We start from the raw sequence: 21,879 nt of genomic DNA, 5'->3' as shown, positions 1-21,879 counted from the left end.
CAGCTTATGGCTTCTTTGAAATAGGAACACCTGTGGGTTGCCATCTTTCACACATGACAAAGAGCAGAAAAGAAGAAGACAATAGGAAAATGATGACCTTCTTGCAATTCATACGCCACCAAAGTCTGTGTGGCTTCCTGTGACAGTTCTGTTAATCACTCTTTTAGTCTCTTCCTCCACCTCTTACAGGCTTCTGTCTTCAATCTCCTTTCCTTCCTTGCTAGTTCATACTGTAACTGACGATGGGTTTTCTTCTCGACTGGCTTCATTTTTGCTGTTCTTCCAGGAGAAAAATCTATTACCTGCACCGCCGATACAAGTTCATGAATAGGTGAGTACAATTCTTTTGCCAGTCCAGTTTATGTTCATTTGGACCTAATAATAAAAATTATGCTCAAGGTCCAGCTCATTTATTAGCTGTGTTTGTAGGAAGGGTGAAGGGTGAAGGGAGTGATTACACGCTCGAACATCTGCAAAAACAGAGATTGCATTTTTAAGGCATCTGCAATGTGAAAGAGGCAGTTCATTTTATCACTGTTGCCTTTTTTTAGGAATAAGGAAATATTTTTCAGTTGATGGAGTCTTTTAAAGAATAAGTGTCTTACTGCAAACACTGTATCTCTTTCTCTTCATGTAGCTCATTAGGGAGTTTCTTGGGGTTAAAACTCCCCAGCTAGAGCTATTCTTCTCGTTCCATGTACCTTGCTTACTTGTAATAATGATAGCATACCCTATCTATTGCTTCTTCTTTGGTGATGCTTAGTACTTTGTTGGTAGGTGGAAAGGCAATGAACCAAGTTCATCTCCGATGTAACATTGAGCTTGAGTGTATTTTTCAAGAATCTTTGAAGCGCTTTCACTCAGTTATTAAATATCTTTAGGGTTATGTTTAATGCCTGGTTTACGTTTGACTTAATGCAATGAAAAACTTCCAATGCTGCAGTTTGCTCTTTCTTTTTCATACCATGGACAATTAAAAGAAAATGTCCCTCAAAAGCCTAAAAATATACAGACTTGGCAAAAAACAGATTATATGTTGGCATTTAATACCACAGTGCTGTGGATGCACTTTTCAAAAGGGTGGAGCATTTGATATACTGTGTCGCTCTGAGGTCAATGGAAACATTCCCATAAACCTCGGAGAGAGAAGAAGGAAATCTGAAAAATCTGCATATTGGAGCAAACAGCTGTAACCCTTTGCAGATAATGTCACTACATGAACAATCATGGGAAAATAAATCACGTATTATCACTCTGCTGTATGAGCATATTACGAAGCATTTTATATATTAAATCTTATTACAGTGTGCTGCTGACTTGAGAGTACTTACATTATAATAATTGCTTTTTTATACTAGTAAGCACCAAATGGGCACTTGGTGGAGTTAAGGCATTTTACCTACTTGGCACAGGGTAACTGACACACACAATTCTTCTAAACCTTCTTGATGCTCCCCCACTTTCCATCCCCATCTTACCATAAATACTGTAGTGGCTGTTAACTTTGGAATTTTTCTTGATTTAAGTTAAGATATGGCTGCTTTGACTAAAGCAATAGATAGGAAGGAGTTTCCAACATTTATATATGGTGTATGAAATTTTTCTTTAAATTTTTTTTCTTATGAGTCAAGATGCAATTTGAAGTCTGTACGGGAAGAGGTATGATCCTTTTCTGATATATTAGTTCCTGAGTGATGAGAACACTTGGCTAAATTCAATTTTTTTGTTCAGGTTTATAAGTAGCTGCTTGACAGAAAAAGCTACAACTGAATAGGTCCAGTGGGAAAAAAAGAAAACATATTCAGCTTCATTTTCATGTGTGTGAAACTCAGATATACAGCTTCAATAAATGTCTCTATTTCCTCTACTCCTAGTTCAGTGAAGATTGCAAGTAACTGAAACCTTAGTCCGCTTTTTGAGCTAAACCAACATTATATTGACATTTGGGCAAAGACTTTTGTTACAAGGCAAATCCCAGAGCAGGTGACTTGCAGCTTGTCAACCTGACTTGAATTTTCTCTATGAAAAATTCTAGTGATCTCAACATTTCAAGTAATAAAAAGTCACAAAACTCTCCTAATATATTTTAGACAAAAGTAAGAGTGTCAGTTATCTATACATTACCTGCATTGTAGTTAAAAACTGAAACAATATCTAGCACTACAATATACATAAAGCTCTGTCAAAGCTGACCCACATATAAAAATCAGTCTCAATTCAAAACATTTTTGTTCCTAAATTACTCTTTTCTTTGAAAAAAACCTGCTTCCTATTGAGAAAATAGTTTCTTTGAAATTATTTGAGAAACCCTTTACGTGAGTTAAGCACGATATGTATATTCAGAAAGAGGACACTGAGTAAAGACTAGGCTTGGAGAGCAGGGACAGGACTGAAGTGGAAGAGACGCTGTCTTTGAGGTGATGTGTAAAGGAAGAGAATGATTATTTACCTTATGAGGCTAGCAAGTTTTTTTAAAGAGAAAATTTAAGAAACAGACTATTATCAGATCTTCCACTCTCCTCTTTCATTGTGGCTAACTCTACAGTGCCTCATCACTCCATGCACTTTATTGTTCTTGTGTAGATTGCTCTGTTTTCTAAAGACCATTCCCCTATTCAGCTGAGATATAAGTTTCTCCATAAGGCCAAGTGAGGCATGGATTAGCTTTGAAGAAGTGATAAAGCACAGTAGATTTTTAACACTGTGTGTTTTTTAGCACCAACACCACTCTCTCAGCTTTTTTTGAGGTGCTTCTTTAGAATACAGGCTGGTGGCACTGTTCGAGTGAGCTGAAGGCAATTTAAGAGTTTGGTCATTTTTCTTTTCCAAGGATATAACTAGCTTTTTTTTTCTTTTTCTTTTTTTTTTCCCTAGACATGGCTGTACTCTATGTTCTGGGTCTTGTAGAAAGGCTTTGCAATCTTCCCAGACCTGTTTACCAGCAGCCTCAGTGAGCATGCCACGTAATCTGAGCCTTGGGAATGGCAAACCAGTCAAATTCTGGGTAGACTCTGTGAGAAGCCAACATGAATAATGCATTGCTGTTAAGCGAGAAAGCACTCTGCGCCTTGGTGCACACCCGCGTGGTGTGACAAAACTGCAGCATACATATCTCAAATGTGCACATTGACAGGATGAATGGGAAAGGATTGCAGATTAGCAAGGGTGTTAACAGCTTAGCAAATTCAAACAATTTTAGTTACCAAATAAGCATGGAACAGGATATTTACTAAACTCTTGCCGATTCTTCTTGCCTTTTCCATACGCAGAGTCACTAAGCCAGCGAAACATACAGTAATGCAAAGCTTGTTGCCTTTACAGAGGAAAAACTGGAGGCCAAAAGTCAGGGAATTCCCCTGTAGAGAACTTTTCCCTTGACATTCCTATCAGTGACTGCACAGACTAGCTCAAGGCTGTTTGGCTGGATGCTGCAACTGGAGCGTTACAGTTGGTCAGGCTCTGGGATCTGACATCTCGCCTGCACTCAGGCACAGACATTTACAGACTACCTCCCTCTGTGCTCTGCGTTGCTGGGCCAGTGCAAACACCGCCAGTGAAGAGTTTATGAAAGTCTTATGTTACACTGGCATATGCATTCCAGCTCTTCCAAACAGTCCTCATGATAAATTTGCAACAGCCTCCCCCTCCCCTCCCCGGCCCTCTTCATAGAAAGAATACACAAATGGTACAAAAAAAAAGTAGTGCTAATTTGGTTACAATTTTGAAATGTGCCCATGTTTAAAAACTAGCATTAGCTTTCTTATCCAAGATAAAAATACCTGATGGGAGGTTGAATATTCCAGGAAATATTGCATGTATTTTAAATTGAAGTATGTACTAATTTCACATCCATTTGGGGGCCGGTTAGCTCAGTCAGTTGAGCATGGTGCTAAGAATGCCAAGGTCGTGGGTTTGATTCCCTTTCGTTCCCCATGTGTTGCCTGATCTAGTCAAGAGGAGTTGTCCTTGGCGACAGGGAGGCTGGATTAAAATGATCTCCAAGGTCCCTTCCAGCCTAGGCCATTCTATGATTCTATGATTTCCCACACACTCAGCTGCCTGGGTATGCATTCCCCCCCTTCAAACTGTGCAGAACTCACAGCGTTTGCTGGTCGTAGAGTTATTGTGCTGACTTCTGTCCAAAGAAAAGAAGCAACTACGTTTCCAATCCTTGTACTTTATCCAGAGCTGGACTTGAAGTTCAAAGGATGTTGATTCATGCCCTTTAGCTGAACTCCTGGGAAGATTCATCCAGTGACAGAAGCATGTGCATAGTCCATAATTTGTAGTCTATGATTTTTGCAGACAAGGATCATTCCTAACACCTTCATACCTGAAGGTGTGAGGAACTTCTGAGAGAGAAGAACTCATTGTGCCAGATGTATCTCATCTTACTCATATGTTTCATTATAACATTTCAGTTTGGATTTGAGTTTGCTTTAGATTGCCTTCTCCAACCAGCTCTGACTTTTCCCTTTCCCTTCATTGCAGTGTGCTTCTTTGCATGAGTGCATTTGCATTTAAGTTAGTCCTTTCCCCAACTTGATCTTAGTTTGCTTTCACATTGGATGTGAGAATCTGCATAGCAGTCACATGTTAATCTATGTACTGAGTATTCTGGTTTCATGGATGTTGTAGTATTGCAAGATGCTACAGTTGAATGAAATGAACAAAGTAGTGATTTTTTATAGCACAAATTTCAAGATAAGAATCCATGCAGACAGCAGTAAAGGGATGCAGCTTGCTGGGGTTTAGCTGCTAAAACTCTCTATCACAGCCTCTGTTGGTCTAATGTTTATATGTCCAAAGTCTAAATTGTCAATTAAGCCTGAAAATTAAACTGAAAAGCTGAGAAATAGAAGTTTAGAGAGTTGCCAAGAGCTTACTGGACTTAATAAGATTTATGGCAGCACGTATTATAAGAACCACTTTTCTGTTGAGACAAAATAAGATGCTCCTCTTCTGAAAACTGGATTTTAATAATCAGGTTCAGCATGTGTGATTTGGTCTGGCTTGAAGAACTAAAAAAAACCACATTACATCTGTTCTAGTTGTAAATATTAAGTGGCCTAGTTTACAAGCATGTGGTTTTTTGTAAGTGCTCTATAATGTGAAGAAAAAACAGCTATCTCAAATGCTCACACTTTTCATGTGCTGCAGGATCGAGAAACAAATAAGCAGGTTTCGAGGATGGTTACCTAGAAAGCCAATGAAACTGGACAAGGAGACATTACCAGATCTGGAGGAAAACGACTGCTATACTGCTCCATTCAGCCAACAAAGGATCCATCAGTGAGTATTTAATTATATCAGAACTAGAAGATGAAAACTTTTCCTTCTGAATTCACCTTGGAAAAAATCAATTTCTTAGTTCATGTCCTAAAGACTAGTGCCTTCAAATTAGTTCTTTGTCACAAAAAGGGAGAGATAGCAAGTTCTGAGAGAGCATGAAGTCTGTCTACATTTCTGATAATTAAGGCTCCAGCTCAAAGCTAAAGGAAATCAATAGAAAAGTTTCTTTTAATTCACTGGAATTTCGGTTACATCCCTAAAGCACTCAAATGGCTAATTCTTTTTTGAGTCAAAATTGGAGTGGTTCTTTGTCTTTTAAAGGTGTGATTAAAACTTCTTTTTTAGCACTTCCATGTCTTTAGCATAGTCAAAATCAATCCTTCTAATAATGATGGTCAAAATAAACTGATACTGTATTTCTTTCCTAGTTACGAGTGTAGAACAAACAGAACTGTAAAGAAAGCAGAGAATGCAGTTTTGTTTGTATTTCTCTGTCTTTTGCTTTTATGGAGGCAAAAACTGCTTGCAAGATGTCAGTGTTAAGACCTGTCACTGACACTTGTCCAAGCATACCAATGGCACCAGTGTTGCACCAATGTCATTAACAAAATCATTTGACAACTAGAAGCCTTTACACACTTGCAAAAGGCAAAACAGAAAGAGCCCCATATGACTTTCAAATCCCATGTTGATTCTCAGAGTTGTAAAATTTTGGAGAAAGAGGGTGTCTTATGGGTGTCTTACAGTGTTTGTATTATAGGAAACAGTCACTGAAAACAAAATCAAAAACAATAGGCAGCACTGACAAGGGTAGTAGCAGAAGACACAATGAGTTACAGGCAGCTCAAAGTCTAAAAATCTGAAATATGTGATTCTATTCAGGGAGAAGCCCAGTTGTTGTAATGCCTTGAAAAACCTCACTTTGAATGGTTGATTTTTCAAGAATTGGATTTATGAACTGCAATAGGAGTTAAAAACTCTTCCTCAAGCAGTCTCTTTCTAAATACAGCAGAAAACCAAAAATCTCCAGGGAAATTTCAGTAGAAGCCTGCTCCCAGGGTTACCTCCACTAAATGTCTGTGCCCTGGGTAGACATCAAGTGCAGACTACAGAGTGTTCTGATACTTGAGCAAAAACATGGATCAGCTATTGTGCCCTGCAAGAGTAGGTGCAATTTAGTTTGATAATAGACCAGCAATAATAAAAAATGAAGAAATTGGGATGTCTGGGTTGATATTTTTATTAAGAGTAATATTCACTCTTAACTTCCCTTAAAATTACAGCACATAAGAAAGATCTTTTGTGGCTGGAAGGACAATTGACATACATGAGCCAGAATATTTTATCATTCTTCTGCCTTGCTCATGTTCTAGTAAACTGGCTGGGGGGACGCAGATATTAAAAACTGTGTTAGTTTCATTAACATTCCTGCAGTTGTTTGGCACTTCTTTTGCATCATTGCAGACTTTGAAGCTCTACTCCCCAGCAGGCCTGACATTTTCTGGTTTGCTTGCTGTATTTTCTTCCTTTTCTTTTGTGTAGGGACTGATAAAATGCTGGCTGAGCTGCCCTTCTCCCCAAAGGTCCTGGCTCTGACAGGATTCTTGTGTTCCTGTCATGCTCCAGCCTGTTGGCTGTGTCTGTCTTATTCTATGCCACTAGAATTTTGGAATATAATGACTTGTTCAATATTCGTCTAGTGAGTTGGGTGCAGATGTTTTAATTGTTTCAAGAATTTCAGGGTATAATAGTTAAGCAGAGCATTTCGGAAACATCGTTAGTACATGGTTTTAAACGTTGCTTGTGGAGTGTGGGTATCAAATAATTGGAAATGTAGAGTTAAAAAGAATTATCTTTAACAGTCAAGAAGTGTATTGCGTGGGGGTTCAGTTACTTTGTACAAATTGCTGCTTACTTCGTGCAAATTAATGCTTCTCCTAAGATATACATAAATATCGTGCTGAAAGACCTGAATATAATGAGCCAGCAGTAAAGATGCCCACCCACATATCCCCAAACAAGGGGAAATTATGAGTAGAAATAGATTTTTTTAATTTATGTTTATCACAACACTTACTAACTGATGTAACAATTACTGTGACTGGCATCTTCATTTGTCTGTCAGTTGTGCCAGATGAGGGTCTGATCACTAAGAAAATTATTTCTCTTTCACCTCTACCCACTGTTAAGTGCAATAACTGTCACAAGGGCAACACTAATAATTGTCACCTACCCAGAACAGTAACAAATGCTCCAAAGTTGATTAAATTCTGATTCTGTATTAGATGAAAGCTTCAGTATTCAGTTGTCACTGTTGCATTACGTAAGATCTTACTTGCTTTTTAACAAGTAAAAAAAGTTACTAATTGGATAGAGGGTTTTTTTAAACTGTCAGGGCTTTTAAATTTCTAACCCAGTGTCATGGTTTAACCTCAGCTGGCAATTAAGCACCACACAGCTGCTTGCTCTCTCCCTCTCATGCAGTGGGATAGAGGAGAGAATCAGGGGAAAAAAGGTAAAACTCATGGACTGAGATAAGGACAGTTTAATAGGACAGGAGAGGAAGAGGAAAATAATAATGGAACACACAAAACAAGTGATGCACGATACAGTTGCTCACCACCTGCTGAGTGATGCCCAGCCAATCCCCGAGCTGCAGTGTACCCCAGCAAACTCCCCCCAGTTTATATACTGGGTATGACATCATATGGTATGGAATATTTCTTTGGTTCATTTGAGTCAGCTGTCCCAGCTGTGTCCCCTCCCAACAACTTGTGCACCCCTGGCCTTTGCTGGCAGGGCAGTAAGAGAAGCTGAAAAGTCCTTGACTTGGTATAAACACTGTTTGGCAACAACTAAAACGTCCACATGTTATCAACATTATTCTCATCCTAAATCCAAAACACAACATTGTACCAGCTACTAAGAAGAAAATTAAATTAATCCAGCCAAAACCGAGACACCCAGAGACCCACAATATTGTTTCAGGAATGTGAAGATAAGTAGTTACCAAAGTTCTTGAACTGCAGAAAAGAAGAATTGCCATCTACTATAAGGTTATGATAATTTAGCTTGCAGTTTAGCAGTGGTAAGAAAAGTCCATGCATTTTCATACTGGTGTAGTTAAGATTTTGCTAGAGTGCTGTTACTAGACCATGTTGCCATTACAATGCAATTATAACGGAGGCTACATAATTGTCACGGGTCGTTATTTGTGGAGTTCATATTGTCTTCCATCAAGTACATCATCCTTTAGGCTACAATAACAGTGACAGCCTCTTCCCTACCCTTGAGCTTTTAGATATGACTCTGCATCCCATTCCATGACACAGTTCTGCCAAAGTCTATTCAGACAGAACATGCACAGGACAGGGAGGTTTGCAGTACCACATCAGTGCTCAAGCTGGCTGACGTCAGTGTTGTTTAAGACTTGTCGTCCGACATAGAGCCATTTTTTGAGGAAGGAAAATGTAATACATTGAGTTCTTGATGTCTTCTGAGACTGGAGACTAAATGCAAGGCTTTCAGTCCTTGTGCGCTGTGTTAAGGTAGTAGCTGAAAAGAGTCACTAGGGTCTGCTTTTATCAAATTTTGAGTTTCAAGTTTATAGTCAAAAAATTAAAATTTTCTTGCAAATCTGGAATCCTAAGTGAGAATACATGAGTGGGAAATATGTTAAACTGTTCTTTCAGAAAAAGCCACAGGAGCCTAAATCATATAATCAGTCTTTTAATTACACTAACAAGAATTTTTCTAGTTATTGTACAAGTATTTCTGGATAGCAAGATATGCACTTTGGCCAGTCGAACATATCTAGGATTTCTGTATTGTCATAAATCAATGTTTATCCAAGACATGTTGAACAATTTCTTAATGGCCCTGTAGTAAATAATTCACAAATACAACCAATTTGGAAGTATAAATCTCCAAACATTGAGTTTTCAGGTAGGATCTCCATGTCCTCAGTGTATGTTTTGCCTCATACCATAGGTGGAGGTTGCAGAATTCTTCCTTCTTTCTTGTTTTTATGCTTTTTAATTTTATAAAATATTATTCCTTAAATATTCATATGAGCTTGTTCATGTTTGATGTTTGTCCAGATATTCCTTATTTATTTATTTATTTGTAGCCTCAGGCATTTTTTCAGCTCATCAAAGAACACAGACAGCCCATCTTTTTTGATATAGACACAGTTTTCAAATCCAAGTCTCTGGTTTGATACAGGTGATGTTTGCAGCATGGTCTGAGTAGAATCTTCATTTGTAACAGCTGCTTTTAAAAGCATGGAAAGACAGATGACTAGCAATATTTACAATATCAAGTCTGGGGAGGAAAATACTTAAGATCAAAACGAGTAAGGTCTGATCAGTCATTTTTCAATAGGAATTAATATATTTGAAATATCAATGGACAATAAGTGTTTGCAATTTTAGTAGATCATATTGGTTGTCTTCTTTCTTGCCTTTTTATTTTCCATTCAGATGGAAAGGGCCAGATGTGGAGAAAAGCTGGCTTTCAGAAAAAAACTATATTTGTTTTAAGAAGCACAACTAACTATCTGCCCTCCTCTCATAAGGGGCAAAGAAAAAAATGCCGGAATCACATTTATAAGATGTGTAGTATAACTTCAGGTTTTCTGTTAAAGCGATTATGTCATACCTTATAGGGTTTCTCACAACATTGTCGATACAAGAGAAGACCAAAATTCATCTTATTTCTTAAGTAATAAAAAATCTCTTTCTGGAGGAAAGAATCTCTGCCTGGCTGAAACAAACATTGTTTTGGAATTGTGTGGAATACAAAATGATAATTTCCAAGAAAGACTTTTGAGTAGTATTTCTCTTCTGCAGCCACAGCTTGGGAAGGGCTCTACTTATGCCAAAGCATTTCTTCTGAAAATTATCAGTGACAAGAATGCACAATTCACAATATATGAAGAATGTTTTCCGTTAGACATGACAATAATTAGCTATTTTTCTACAACATCTTAGTTATTTTATGTAGTGAGCTGCTAGTCAGTTGGGAATAGTAACAGTAGTAATTAGCTGCAATGTCTTAAATAGCTGTATACTATCTGGGAAGACGCTTTTAATTGCTGTTTAGAGATTTCAAACTTTATATAAGGAGTTATTTCCCCCATTTCTTTTCTTCCAAAGGCAATAAACTCTCTGATTAAATATTAACCTAGTATATAATTGAATAAGCAATTTAAAAATAAATACTTATCACTACAGTGAAAATGAGATTTAAAATTTACACAATTAGGAGGACTAGGACAGTATCTAGATTAATTAAACAAAAATGGCCCTGCATACCAGAGGCTAATGGAATTATTGTCATCTGTACTATGACCCCTTGTGACACATGAGGATCTCATCCGGTATCTTTGTCAGATTTTCAAGTTATGTGTCCATGTCTCTTGGAGGGGACTTATATTTTAAGCTTTCTCTGATGCTCATATCGGCTTTAATAAATCCCATCCCTACCAAGCTGGTAACCACATTCCCCTGAGCTGCTTCACCCCAATGTCATGGATGAGTCAGAGAGCTGCTACCACTGGAGGTGAGGCACAGGACTGCATGGACACTGAATTGTTTTGAACTAGGATGGTCGTTCTTGTGTTTAAATACATCTACAGCATAATAATCATATGTTTGCAAATGATGTTTTATAAGCAGGGAAACACAGTTCTCTAAGTTTCTTCCTCTTAAAAAGTCTTTGTGCAATCAGACATGGAAACTTCCTGTTAATTTATTTTTTTTTTAATTCTCTTTGATTCTGGAAGTTTTAATTGCCTGGCAAACTGAATGAAACAGGGCATCCCTGAAAAATACATAAAGCTCATTCCACCTCAGATGAATATTCCTTAGTGAGCTAATTTAAATTAAATTGGGTGGCAGGGTGATTTGGGGGAAAGGGCAGAGGAAGGTGGAGGAGAGGTTCAGCACTTCCATGACTTGCTGTTTTACTTCAGCAGCTTTGAGGCCGTGATGTGCCAGATCTGAAACAGATAAAACCACTAATACATTCTTCATCCCAAGGGGTTCCTGGTTTAGGCGCATGATGTGAAAAATCCCTGATAGCCATTAATAAACACCTTTTTAGATGAACAAAAAGGTCAGCTGCAGCCTTAAAAGTCAGGCAAAATGAAAATAAACAGAAAGTGATGATAATATAACCATTTTCAAACAAATAAACTACAGGGATGTGTGATAATACTCTCACTGGAATACTGCAGTCTCATCTCGTTGCTGCTACTATAGCTGATGATTTTCTTTTTCTGATGTTAAATGAGGTAAAAACCTGTGATTGCTTCAGCCAGCAACAGCTAGCTGCCACCATTGGTTAACCTGGGTGTGCAAAGGCTTGTGCATTTTTCATGTACTAAAGAATACACTTCTCATAGTGTGATTACTACTTCTGACAGCATCTGTGCTTTAGTTGACACCGCTTCCAGCAGTTAAGCATTTGCCTGCAACATACCTTTTGGTATGGTGAGAGTCAGACATCAAATGCTTCACTGTCTGAGGGTCCCACGGAGAAAAAATGCACATTGATACATGTGTACTTGCATCCTCATTTTGTAGCTTTGTAACCAGACCATGAGTGTTCAGCTTTCAGCTTATATATCTTACCAATGTAACAGAAAATAACCTTTTTCTGCCTTTTACTTCTCTGAAATAAATTGCAAGGTAAAACCATTTTATTTCAAATGGTTGTTAGACAAACTTTCAAGTGCTGAATTTACCCCTCGAGGGTCTGTACAACCTGCAATACTACCAAAGAGAATATATGAACAGGAATTCATTGGCAGCTTGTTCTTGGTCAAATTCACATTAATTTAAGGGCCTTCTTTATAAAACAGTTGGTTTTGCTGTGCTTTGTTATCCATGAAAGATAGTTTGAAATCTCCAGTTCAAAGTCTAATTAAGAAAGCTACAAATATAATTTCAAAGCAATTAACCTTCACCGACTCTTCGTGTCACAGTACTAATGTAAGAGCAATATTTCTACAATGTCATTTTTTTAAAGGGCCTTTAATTAAGGATCAACTCTGAAACCTTTCCTGACTGAAGTGCTCTCATTATCTTCATTGGGATTTTCTTTTTGTGTAAGGACAGCTCACACAAATAAGTCTTACAGGACCAGGCTAACGGTTGTAACTGTTGTGGAACAAATCACTGGCTTTATTACTTACCTATACATTAACTTCTCGGACAATAAAAATAATAGTGTATTAATCCTACGTACTTTTTATCTTAAAAATGAGGTCACAAAGTGATCAAAACCTTCAACGAGCTGTCTCCTAAATAAAGTCTAAACCCATACTGAGCCTGAAAACAAGCTGTATTGCTCTTATGAATATTCAAACCCTTGTGCATATTGGAATTCTAACAAGGGCAGCAGAAACAGAACAACTGAGGAAACTGTTCCATCTGAAAGCCACAAGAGTTAAAAAGTTATCTATAAAGCCTCTGCCTTATGCAGTTTATAGCTCAGTAATATCTGATGAATGTTTATCTCCACCTAGTATGGAAATGTTTTCAGCTCTGGCCCCTGTGAACTGAAATTTGAAAGGTGAGATTCTCCAGAGACTGAGAAAGTCTTTCTCCTCTGAATTCCTCATTCGCTTCTGTGTACCATTAAATAGCATCGATGCCAATGCTGTGAATATCGATTTATCACCCACTTTCAGAACACACCTTGGAGCACAAAAATTTTGGAGCAAGAAATACCCATAAAGTGTGGGAGAGAAAGTTAGCGGTAGAAGGGGATAAGTTGAAACCTCTCTACCTTTGCCCTATTTTATGTCAAACTCTAACTGGGATGTTGTAACACTTGAGACATTCTCAACCTTTCAATGCCTCCCACTCATGTCTGCCTATTTCTGTCTCCTGTGCCAGAGCTCCCTGCCCCCTCAGCTATGGTGATATTGCCCTTTCTGGGGCTACTTCACAGACAATTTCACAGAAATGACTTGAGTATTTAAGTTAAACAAAAGAAAAAGAGATATGGGATTTTCATATTCAAAACCAGGTAAGGGTTATTTTTAACCTTTACCACATGTAATTCCTTCCCAAAACAATGATATTAGGGATAGTCCAGGACATCTGGAGGACTCATTCTTGTACTGCTTTTTCACCTTTGGTGAACTCTAGCCTCCCTTCTGCATCCATGCCTCCATGAGTAATACTGGATAACATTCAAGGACATATTCTCCTTCTTCTCTCCCCTTCTTGCCCTCAGATGCCTTTTACTGGCGAAAGGATGGGCAAGGCATATCCTCTGCAGCTCTAATACTCACTTATGTTTGATGAGTGTTTTAACTAGTTCTGGAATAGGTCGAGTCCTTCATGGTAGTTATTTTACTGAGGTGTTGACATTTGTTTCACAGACACATCTGGTTGTTCCTGTGCAGCCATGGAGATTAAAAGCTATAGCAACACAGTTGCTAAGTTTTCAAATGAATGCAAATGACTGAAGTGTTTGAACAAGTGGTTCTTATTTTTTTAAGGTTGCTTAATGGTTATTTTGCTTTTTTTGTTCATTCATGACTTTTTAAAATAGAAGTGTCTAAATGCAGAAAATCTATTAACCTACTTGTCCAGTGTTGTTGAAATAACTACCTGCAGCTGCGGTATGACATAGTCATGATAACAGGTGGGCAAAATAAACTTATATCACAAGGAGAATAGATTAACATTATCAGTTTTACCTGGATTAATGTTGCTAGTTTTCCAGATAAGGGGATTCAATTCTCAGTTGAATCTCACAGGAACTCATAGCTAAGTCAGAATGAAAAGTACTGTGCTGTTTTGATTTCATAAGTTATCTTCACAGTTCCTTGATGTTCAGTGCTGTCTGGATGGTGAGATCTTGGAGAAAAAAAGTCAGACATTAAAAGAAAATGAAACAAAGCGTGGAAAACACTAACTGTTCACTTCTGGTTTACTACTGTCTTTAATTTTTCTCAGCCTAATACAGAGCTCCAGCTTCAGCTGGAAATAATACTGTTCTATCTGCTTCAGAGTTTAGGTTGGTTTTGAATCTAATTTCCTTAAGACTTATGTGATGACAGTATTTCCTTTTTGTCAAAATCCTCCCATAATAATAATAATAATACTTATTTTACATACTGACTACTTTCAAATAAATTTGATACAGGTGTATCTGTCTCAAAGTAAAGCGCAGTCTTACTCTGTGAGTATCAACAGCTTGAAAAGGAACAGTGGCCCAAAATTATGCCTACACAGAAAAGGCAGTGGCCAGGACACACCAAACGTACATGTTATTTTATAGCAGCCCATTGCTAAATCAGCACGCACAAGGTAGTCAGCCAATCAGCATAAAACAAATTACTTTCAATAGGTACTATAGAACACATGCAGAACTTTGGGAACAGTAAGGATGTCAGAAGTACAGTACTGAGTCATTTGTGGACACGGAAATGACCTGTGAGTATCTAGGGAGGAGCAGGAAAGGAGACATGTGACAGTAACCTCTAGAAAACCAGGTTTCATTAATTATGGTGCTCTTGGAGCAACTTGTCTTTTATACTTTTACTCTGGGAATGTTTTTACTGTCAGCCTTTGAAGCTGAACATATGGAACTTACAGATAGTCTTGTACAGAAAATTCGACAGAGAATTTTGATAATAAAGAGGGAGAATATGGAGTCCTCAAAGTCCAGAAGTTGGACATCTTGCTTGGTTTTTCCAAATGACTGTGGAGGTGCAAAGCTGTGTCTGATTTTGAATGGGTAAAGATTCATTCTGAAACTGAGGCCTTTCATTTGGGTGAAATGACCTGAGGGGAAAACTGATCAGTGGGCTTCATGTTGTGCAGAAGAGGAGGTGACATAAGGCCATGCCAAGCTCCCTATTAAGATGATCTCTGTTAAAGCTGCATTTGTCTAGTGTGCAGTCCTGTGGGCTGGTCTCTCTATGACATCTCCATGATTTTACCTTTTTGTTTGTTAGTTTATTCAATTCCATAGCTCTTCATCAACACTGAAGAAAACAATCTGACCTCCTATCCAAAGTGTTTTAGAAAATATGAACCTTTCTATTCAGTCTTTTACTAAAGACCTCATTTTTGAAAACATTTGGTTTCCTCAATATATGCACAGGACTGCTTAATCAGAAATTCCATCTGCTTATCTCCTTATTCAAGTGTCTAAATTACTTTCATAGTCTACCCTGAAGCCCTACACACCTCAAGCATATGTAAGAATTTTTTAGCAGTATTTAGTTGACAATTTGAAACAATATTTCTAAACATGTTGCTTGCATTTTTCCAGTTATTATGATAATATGCTAAAATATCTTGTTTTCCTTGACTATGTATATTGAAATTGAGAAATCTGTATAAAATATGTCAAGCCAGCCAATCTAATCAGTGCAATATATTTTGTGGCTTATTTTTTTTCTTAAATTTCCTGGACTCATCACAATTCTGTCTAAACCATCGAATATACATTCGTACATAACTCTGCAAGTAACTTCTGAAAGCTAATTTTCTACTCTATTTTAGCTTCCAAGACCAAACATAGGAGTATATAATATGTTCTGTTTCTAGCACAGTATTGGATTTTCAGTAAGAGTGGTTTACCAAGTAAATCCTTCCATCTGACTCCTGATGATAAAGCATAATGAAGAAGCCTGAAATAGAAATAAAATGTGAATTTCTACAGCTGCACTTACAAATCTTGCGCTTTTGCAAATTTTTTGTGCAAGCATTTTGTAGTTTTCAGTGAATTACCTAAAAGTGATGCTAATCATAAAGAATGCTTTGATCTTTCTCCAGATTTCCCCATGTAGTTGTTTGCTGGGGGATGAATACTGTTACTGACATCATCTCATCCAGTTAATCATCTCACTTACTCTGGTGTCCTTTATTCTTCCTCGCACTTGCTCGCATAGTATGGTTTTTCAGTGTCCTGTAGAAAGTAATGGAAGTCAATATTTGCTTTAAACATTCCTGAGATTCCCTTTGTTTGTATTTTTATCTAGCTTCATCATACACAACAAAGACACTTTCTTCAATAATGCTACAAGAAGTAGAATTGTACACCATATCTTACAAAGAGTGAAATACGAAGAAGGGAAAAACAAAATTGGTAAGTGCTGAGCAATATGCTTTAAAACATAGGCACTAGGTCCCACCAAAGAAAGAAGTCTGCCCTGGCTCATAACAGACTCTTAATCACCTCAATTTTGAGCCATTTACATCTTACCCATTGCTGTTGTAGGAGCTTTACCTGGAAGACCTGATCATTTCTCTATAGTATCAGGCTACTTTCACAGGGATATGTGTGACCACATGGTATTTATTGCCTCCACAAAGAAAGGGATTTACTTAAGCAAAAAATATGTAGATTACTGACCCTGGAGAAGCAGGCAGACACATGCAGAAAAGCTTTTACTGCTTCATAAAAATGTATTTGGAAGGATGGGAAGATTTGTGCTGCTGCACGTCTCAGCCTGGAGGGCTTCTCCCTGGATACATGTCCATCCCTAAGGGAGAAGGAAGGTTCTGCATTTCTGTAGCTGCTGTAAGTCAAAAGGGAGTTAACCAATGATGTCCTCAGTGCATACATAACTGTGGGCATCACTTTCAAATAAGGGGTGGAGTGGACCTTTGGAGTGGCACATGTGCAGATCCAGGAGAACAGGGAGTGACAGAGGAGGGGTGAAGTGTAAAAGTGGCCACTTTCAGTCTTGTGATACAGGGCACATAGTGCTCCTGTGCCACATAGCGGCTTGGACAACACAAACGGAGAGACAATCCCCTTAAACTCTGCAGCCTGCTTCATTTCCCTGTGCTTTAAACACCATCTTTCCTCAGGAGGTATAGAAACATCCTAGAACTTCCCTTGTTTCTTCCTCTGCTCCTGGGATGAGGGCAACAATAGCTCTGAGCAATGACAGTGAGCAGAGGGGATAGAAGAAAGGGAAGAATTCATGCAGCGTGTGCAGCCATTGCATTCAGCACACTCGCTGCAGTCCCTGTCTGCCTCAAGATCCCAAGCTCCCTCTACTTGTGTTGTACCTACCATGAACACAACCTTGCATTGATCTCTGTTCAGCTGTACAGGTTTTGCTTTTCTGCCAGAGACTTCAGAATAAAGCCTACTCTGCCAAGCAGATACTAACACAATCGCTGAACATGCTGTTTATGTTGAATTAATACTTCTCATCGCTGCACTTTTCCTGCTATCATTCTCCTGTGAATTAGGAAAGGAATCAGGATTCTTTGCCTCTCGGTCAATGGCTTCGGGTTATTAGTGCAAGTATCTAGTTTTGTATGCATGATAGTTCTTCAGTCGCTATTTTGGTGATTTTCCAAGTGATAAGTGCCCACATTTCAGCAATTGTTCGTTTTTCTCTTTGTTTTCTCATTTAGGAGGGACAAGGATTGAGTGGAGTGTATGATTACTTTTTTTGTGTGTTAAATAGCAATCCTTTTTGTTCAAGTTCAGGTATATTTTTGGTCTTGTACTGCTGCAGTCTGTCTTCTTCCTGTTCTGTCTGTTAGTCCAGCAGCTTTTGTAAGACATAAACGGAACATATTTTGCAATGTTGTTATCATACAGAAATTAAAAGAGTTTCATTTGTTTTACTGGCCTGTGGTTCAAAAATGTATAGATCTTCCCTGAAGTTTTCAGCTCCCAAGAAATACAGCTTTTCATCTAGATAGCTTCCTTAAACCATAATTTATGAGATCAAACTTCAGTCCTGGTGTGAGGTCCCTGATTCCACTGAAGTTACACTGAAGATGGATTTGGGGAATGAACCTTTAAACATCTGGCATGATAAATGATAGAGCACGATTAATATTTGAACAAGTCTTTGCTTGTATCATATCTTAGTTCATCAAAATCTATAAAATATTATTTTTTTCTACGTGTATCTTTTGCTGTCAGTGGGCTTCAAACATCATTTAGCCAGCTTATTATGAAAACGAGTTTTGCTTTTTACTTAGTAGTTTTTCTGGTCGTATTGGCAAATAACTGGATACTTTTAATTCTTAGGTCTGAATCGATTGCTCAGTAATGGCTCCTATGAAGCTGCATTTCCTCTTCATGAGGTACTTTTCTCAGTTATATTTTTTTCTTTTTGAACAGACATTTCCCACAAAATTAATTCTTAATTGTGCAATCTCTTATTCTCTGTCTTATTATTGTTATTACTCTCTTTTGCATTCTGCATCTACCTCTAACATCATAGAATCATAGAATGTATTGGGCTGGAAGGGACCTTTAAAGGTCCTCTGCAGTGAGCAGGGACTTCTTAACTAGATCAGGTTACTCAGAGCCCCATCAAGCCTGACCTTGAACGCCAGTGGGGATGGAGTCTCCACCACCTCTCAGGGCAACCTTTTCCAGTATTTCACCACCCTCATAGTGAAGAATTTTTTCCTGATATCCAATATAAATCTAGCCTGTTCTCATTTAGTAATTTTTTTTGGAAAAAAAAAAAATCACTTGCAAAAAGAGATGAGTAAGGAGGGTTGTTCTGCATCTGTTCTGTAAAAAAATATTTGGCTTTAATAAATCACTATGTTTTCAGAAGGGAAAAATATGCTGTGATTTCCTCTTTGAGATTCTCCTGTTTACAGCCTTTGACTTCAGCGCTACTTACCACAACTGTTTTTATGAAGAATAATCTCAAATTTTGCCGAAGTCAGAGGAAATTGTTCTTTTAATGTCATATTTAGCTTTTGGAGCACAAGTATGGAGTTTGTAGAAATTGTGTTATCCATACTGCTATTGAGAGAGATTTCTTGGATATTCTGTTTTGGTGCTGTTGTTCATTAATGTTCAGATTTGTATTTTAGGGAAGTTACAGAAGTAAGAATTCAATAAGAACACATGGGGCAGAGAACCACAGACACCTGCTCTATGAGTGCTGGGCTTCCTGGGGAGTGTGGTATAAATACCAGCCTCTGGATCTTGTAAGGTAAGACTTTCCTGCTTTTAGTATGTCACACTATAGGTGTGTTAAGCATAGATTATCTCTCTTCTGACTAAACCATGAAAAACTCAGTTAATTCCCATGGTTTTTAAAAGCTGATCCTGAGGTCATGGTAATGCATTTCATTCATGGTGCCACTACATTCAAAGACATATCTGTAGAGCAGCTTGTAGGAGGAGATGAATGTGAAGGAAGTTTCCTTCCAGAGTTTCCTGACACCAGACCTTCTAATGAAGGTTGCAGAATACTTAAGAGAAGAGAAGAAGAAAAAAAAAAAAAAAGGGAAGAGACAAATCTGAAGAGGGTGGGTAGACTTGGTTGCGTGTCTATCCACTGGAGTTCTTCCTCCTCAGAGAATGGCTTTGATGAAAAACAGGCTCATTGACTAGATCTTTTTATCCAAAAAGCAACCACAGAAGGAGCCCTGGATGAAGTTTAATGATGTTTATAAATGGCATGGAGCAGAGGTTACAGTCAGAGTGTGCTACTGTGTTCAGCAGCAGTAGTGGTAGGTTAGTGGAAGTCTCTCCTGTACTACCTCCCTTAAACTTAAGATGTCCTGGGTTTACTGAAGATATTTGACACATTAGCCATTGGGAAGGCTCAAGCAGCATATTAAATTCCCCTTTTATAAGTCCTGTAATTGATAGAAACCTTTGCTTTTATTGATTTTCAAAATTGTTTCCAGATGAAAGGTTTGTAGAGGGTGGCTCTGGAGACAAGCAATGTTAAGTGTTATTGATTAAGGCCATATAAAACCTATCAGTTTCATAAAATAGGAGGTGTTCAATTTCCATGGAAAGAAGTTCATAACGAAATATAATAAGAAAAATTTTACTGAGTGATGTAATTTTTAAGATGCTTTAGAAAACAAAGTGTTATATTTGTACCTCATCATTTAATACTGAAAACTTCTTATTTATTTTTTAATATCGCGACCTGGACAGAAATACGGAGGTTTTGTCAAATTACACTAAGGAAATTGCTGATTTACAGAGAAGCCAGCAATTATACTAAAGGTTTTTAATTTTAATTTCCCAAAATACAACAACATCACAGTATAAAGAACTTACTTCTATAATGTTTTTTCATCATTTGTCCCTAGTGATCAAGTCTACTGTTTGTCATCAGCATTTCTTGTTTGTGAAAGTGCTGTTGAGCCAGTATCTGGGGTTTGGTTTAATTTGGTTTATGAATATGAATGATCAAGCATCTAGAAGGTTTTTTAAGTACGAGAATAAATAGTAGGAGAATGAGCAAGGTTGGGCACATGATCATCCTGAAGCTTGGTAGCTTGGCTTTGGTGTTTCAGATTTTGTGTGATGCTTTAACTTTGCACCAGAGGGTGACATGCACAGCTTTCTTCCACAGCTTTTTTTACAAAAGAGAAAAAGCAATCAAAATAGCTGACCCCCCAGCTGAGGTCATGGGTGTCCTGTGGTGGTTCAGAGTACGTGTCTACCCGAAGAGGAGCGGGGCAGGGCGAGCTGTGGGGCTCCCTGAGCACTCACAGCAGCTTCGGTCTTGGCAGCCGTCGAGCTCAGCAGGGTTCAAAGCTTCAGCCCCAACCCAGGCTGCCCTTTGCTGCCTGGAGCCCATCCAGGGCTGCAACGAATCCACTGAAGGAGGGGTGACAGGAAAGGGGAGGGAATGCCTTTTTCTTCTCACTTCACAGATGCTAGATCACTTGCTTTTCCTTAGCTCCTGCCAACTCTTTCCTGTCTACTGCTGCTCATGTGTCTAGTGAGCTGGAGATTTCTTCTTGAAGAGCTGACAACACCGACAAGACCTGTTGTTCATTTCACTCGAAAGTATCTCAACATGTTTACTTTAAACAGAAGCTTTTTTAGTACCAGTTCTGCAGCAGGAACAACTTTTTTATTTTTTTTCCTGTATCAACAGCTATACGGGGTGTGCTTGAAGAGAGTAGCGTTGCCATCTCTACACAGAGTGGATAGATATTAATTCTTCCACAGATATCCGGCCAGAACTTACTGCTGCTAGCTGACATTCCCCTTCACTATATGGTTTAGAAAGGCTAAGGAGTAAATTAGATGCAGGTAGTATAATTCTCTCATTAATAGATACAATATTTCCTCCTTAAAGTTGCCACAATGGTAAGCGAAATCATCCATACTTTGGTGATGTTTTATTTTTATCTTAGTTGTTAAAATGAAGCCTTACATCTCTGGTACTGTCAATTTAGTGCCTCCTAGATTTGATTGAATCTCATCAGCTGGCTATTATGAATATACTTGTCACTAGAAATAAATGAGAAAAAGTCATTTGAAGGCAATTGCACGATTCTGCTTTCACTCTGCTTTGAAACATGGCAGTATGAAGGCACAGACTTGGCACAATTGCAAAGGCACTCTTATTAATCAGCAGATGTGTTACCAGATTTTAATTATGCTTCTATTGAAATTTAATACTTATAATACTTTATAATACTTTACAAGAATAATTGAATGTCCTTAGAACTGATAGCAACTGGGAGGAGGAAGGGCTTACCACTAAGTGCTCTGGGAATGGTTGCAGTGTTTCCTGGGGGCTTTGGATCACCTCCTCCTCACTTCTGTGCATAGCTGCTTCCCACTAGGTTTTGCACAAAT

General features: G+C 38.1%; 1 protein-coding gene across 1 annotated transcript in view; it reads left to right on the top strand.

Moving 5' to 3' along the window:
- LOC104272134 (anoctamin-4-like) overlaps nucleotides 1-21,879 on the top strand; it is a gene marked incomplete at both ends in the record, with an annotated part of 111,809 nt that overhangs the window by 62,323 nt on the left and 27,607 nt on the right. Inside the window, 5 exons of the mRNA XM_009867044.1 lie at nucleotides 287-331; nucleotides 5,161-5,292; nucleotides 16,304-16,410; nucleotides 18,325-18,380; nucleotides 19,131-19,252. Coding sequence (XP_009865346.1) covers nucleotides 287-331; nucleotides 5,161-5,292; nucleotides 16,304-16,410; nucleotides 18,325-18,380; nucleotides 19,131-19,252 — 462 coding nt within the window. The remainder of the gene's footprint in view (nucleotides 1-286; nucleotides 332-5,160; nucleotides 5,293-16,303; nucleotides 16,411-18,324; nucleotides 18,381-19,130; nucleotides 19,253-21,879) is intronic.

Source organism: Apaloderma vittatum, unplaced genomic scaffold (genome assembly GCF_000703405.1).
Source record: "Apaloderma vittatum isolate BGI_N311 unplaced genomic scaffold, ASM70340v1 scaffold8693, whole genome shotgun sequence".
NCBI lineage: Eukaryota > Metazoa > Chordata > Aves > Trogoniformes > Trogonidae > Apaloderma > Apaloderma vittatum.
The sequence above is the reverse complement of the archived record's forward strand: the minus strand, read 5'-3'. Positions and strand labels throughout refer to the sequence as shown.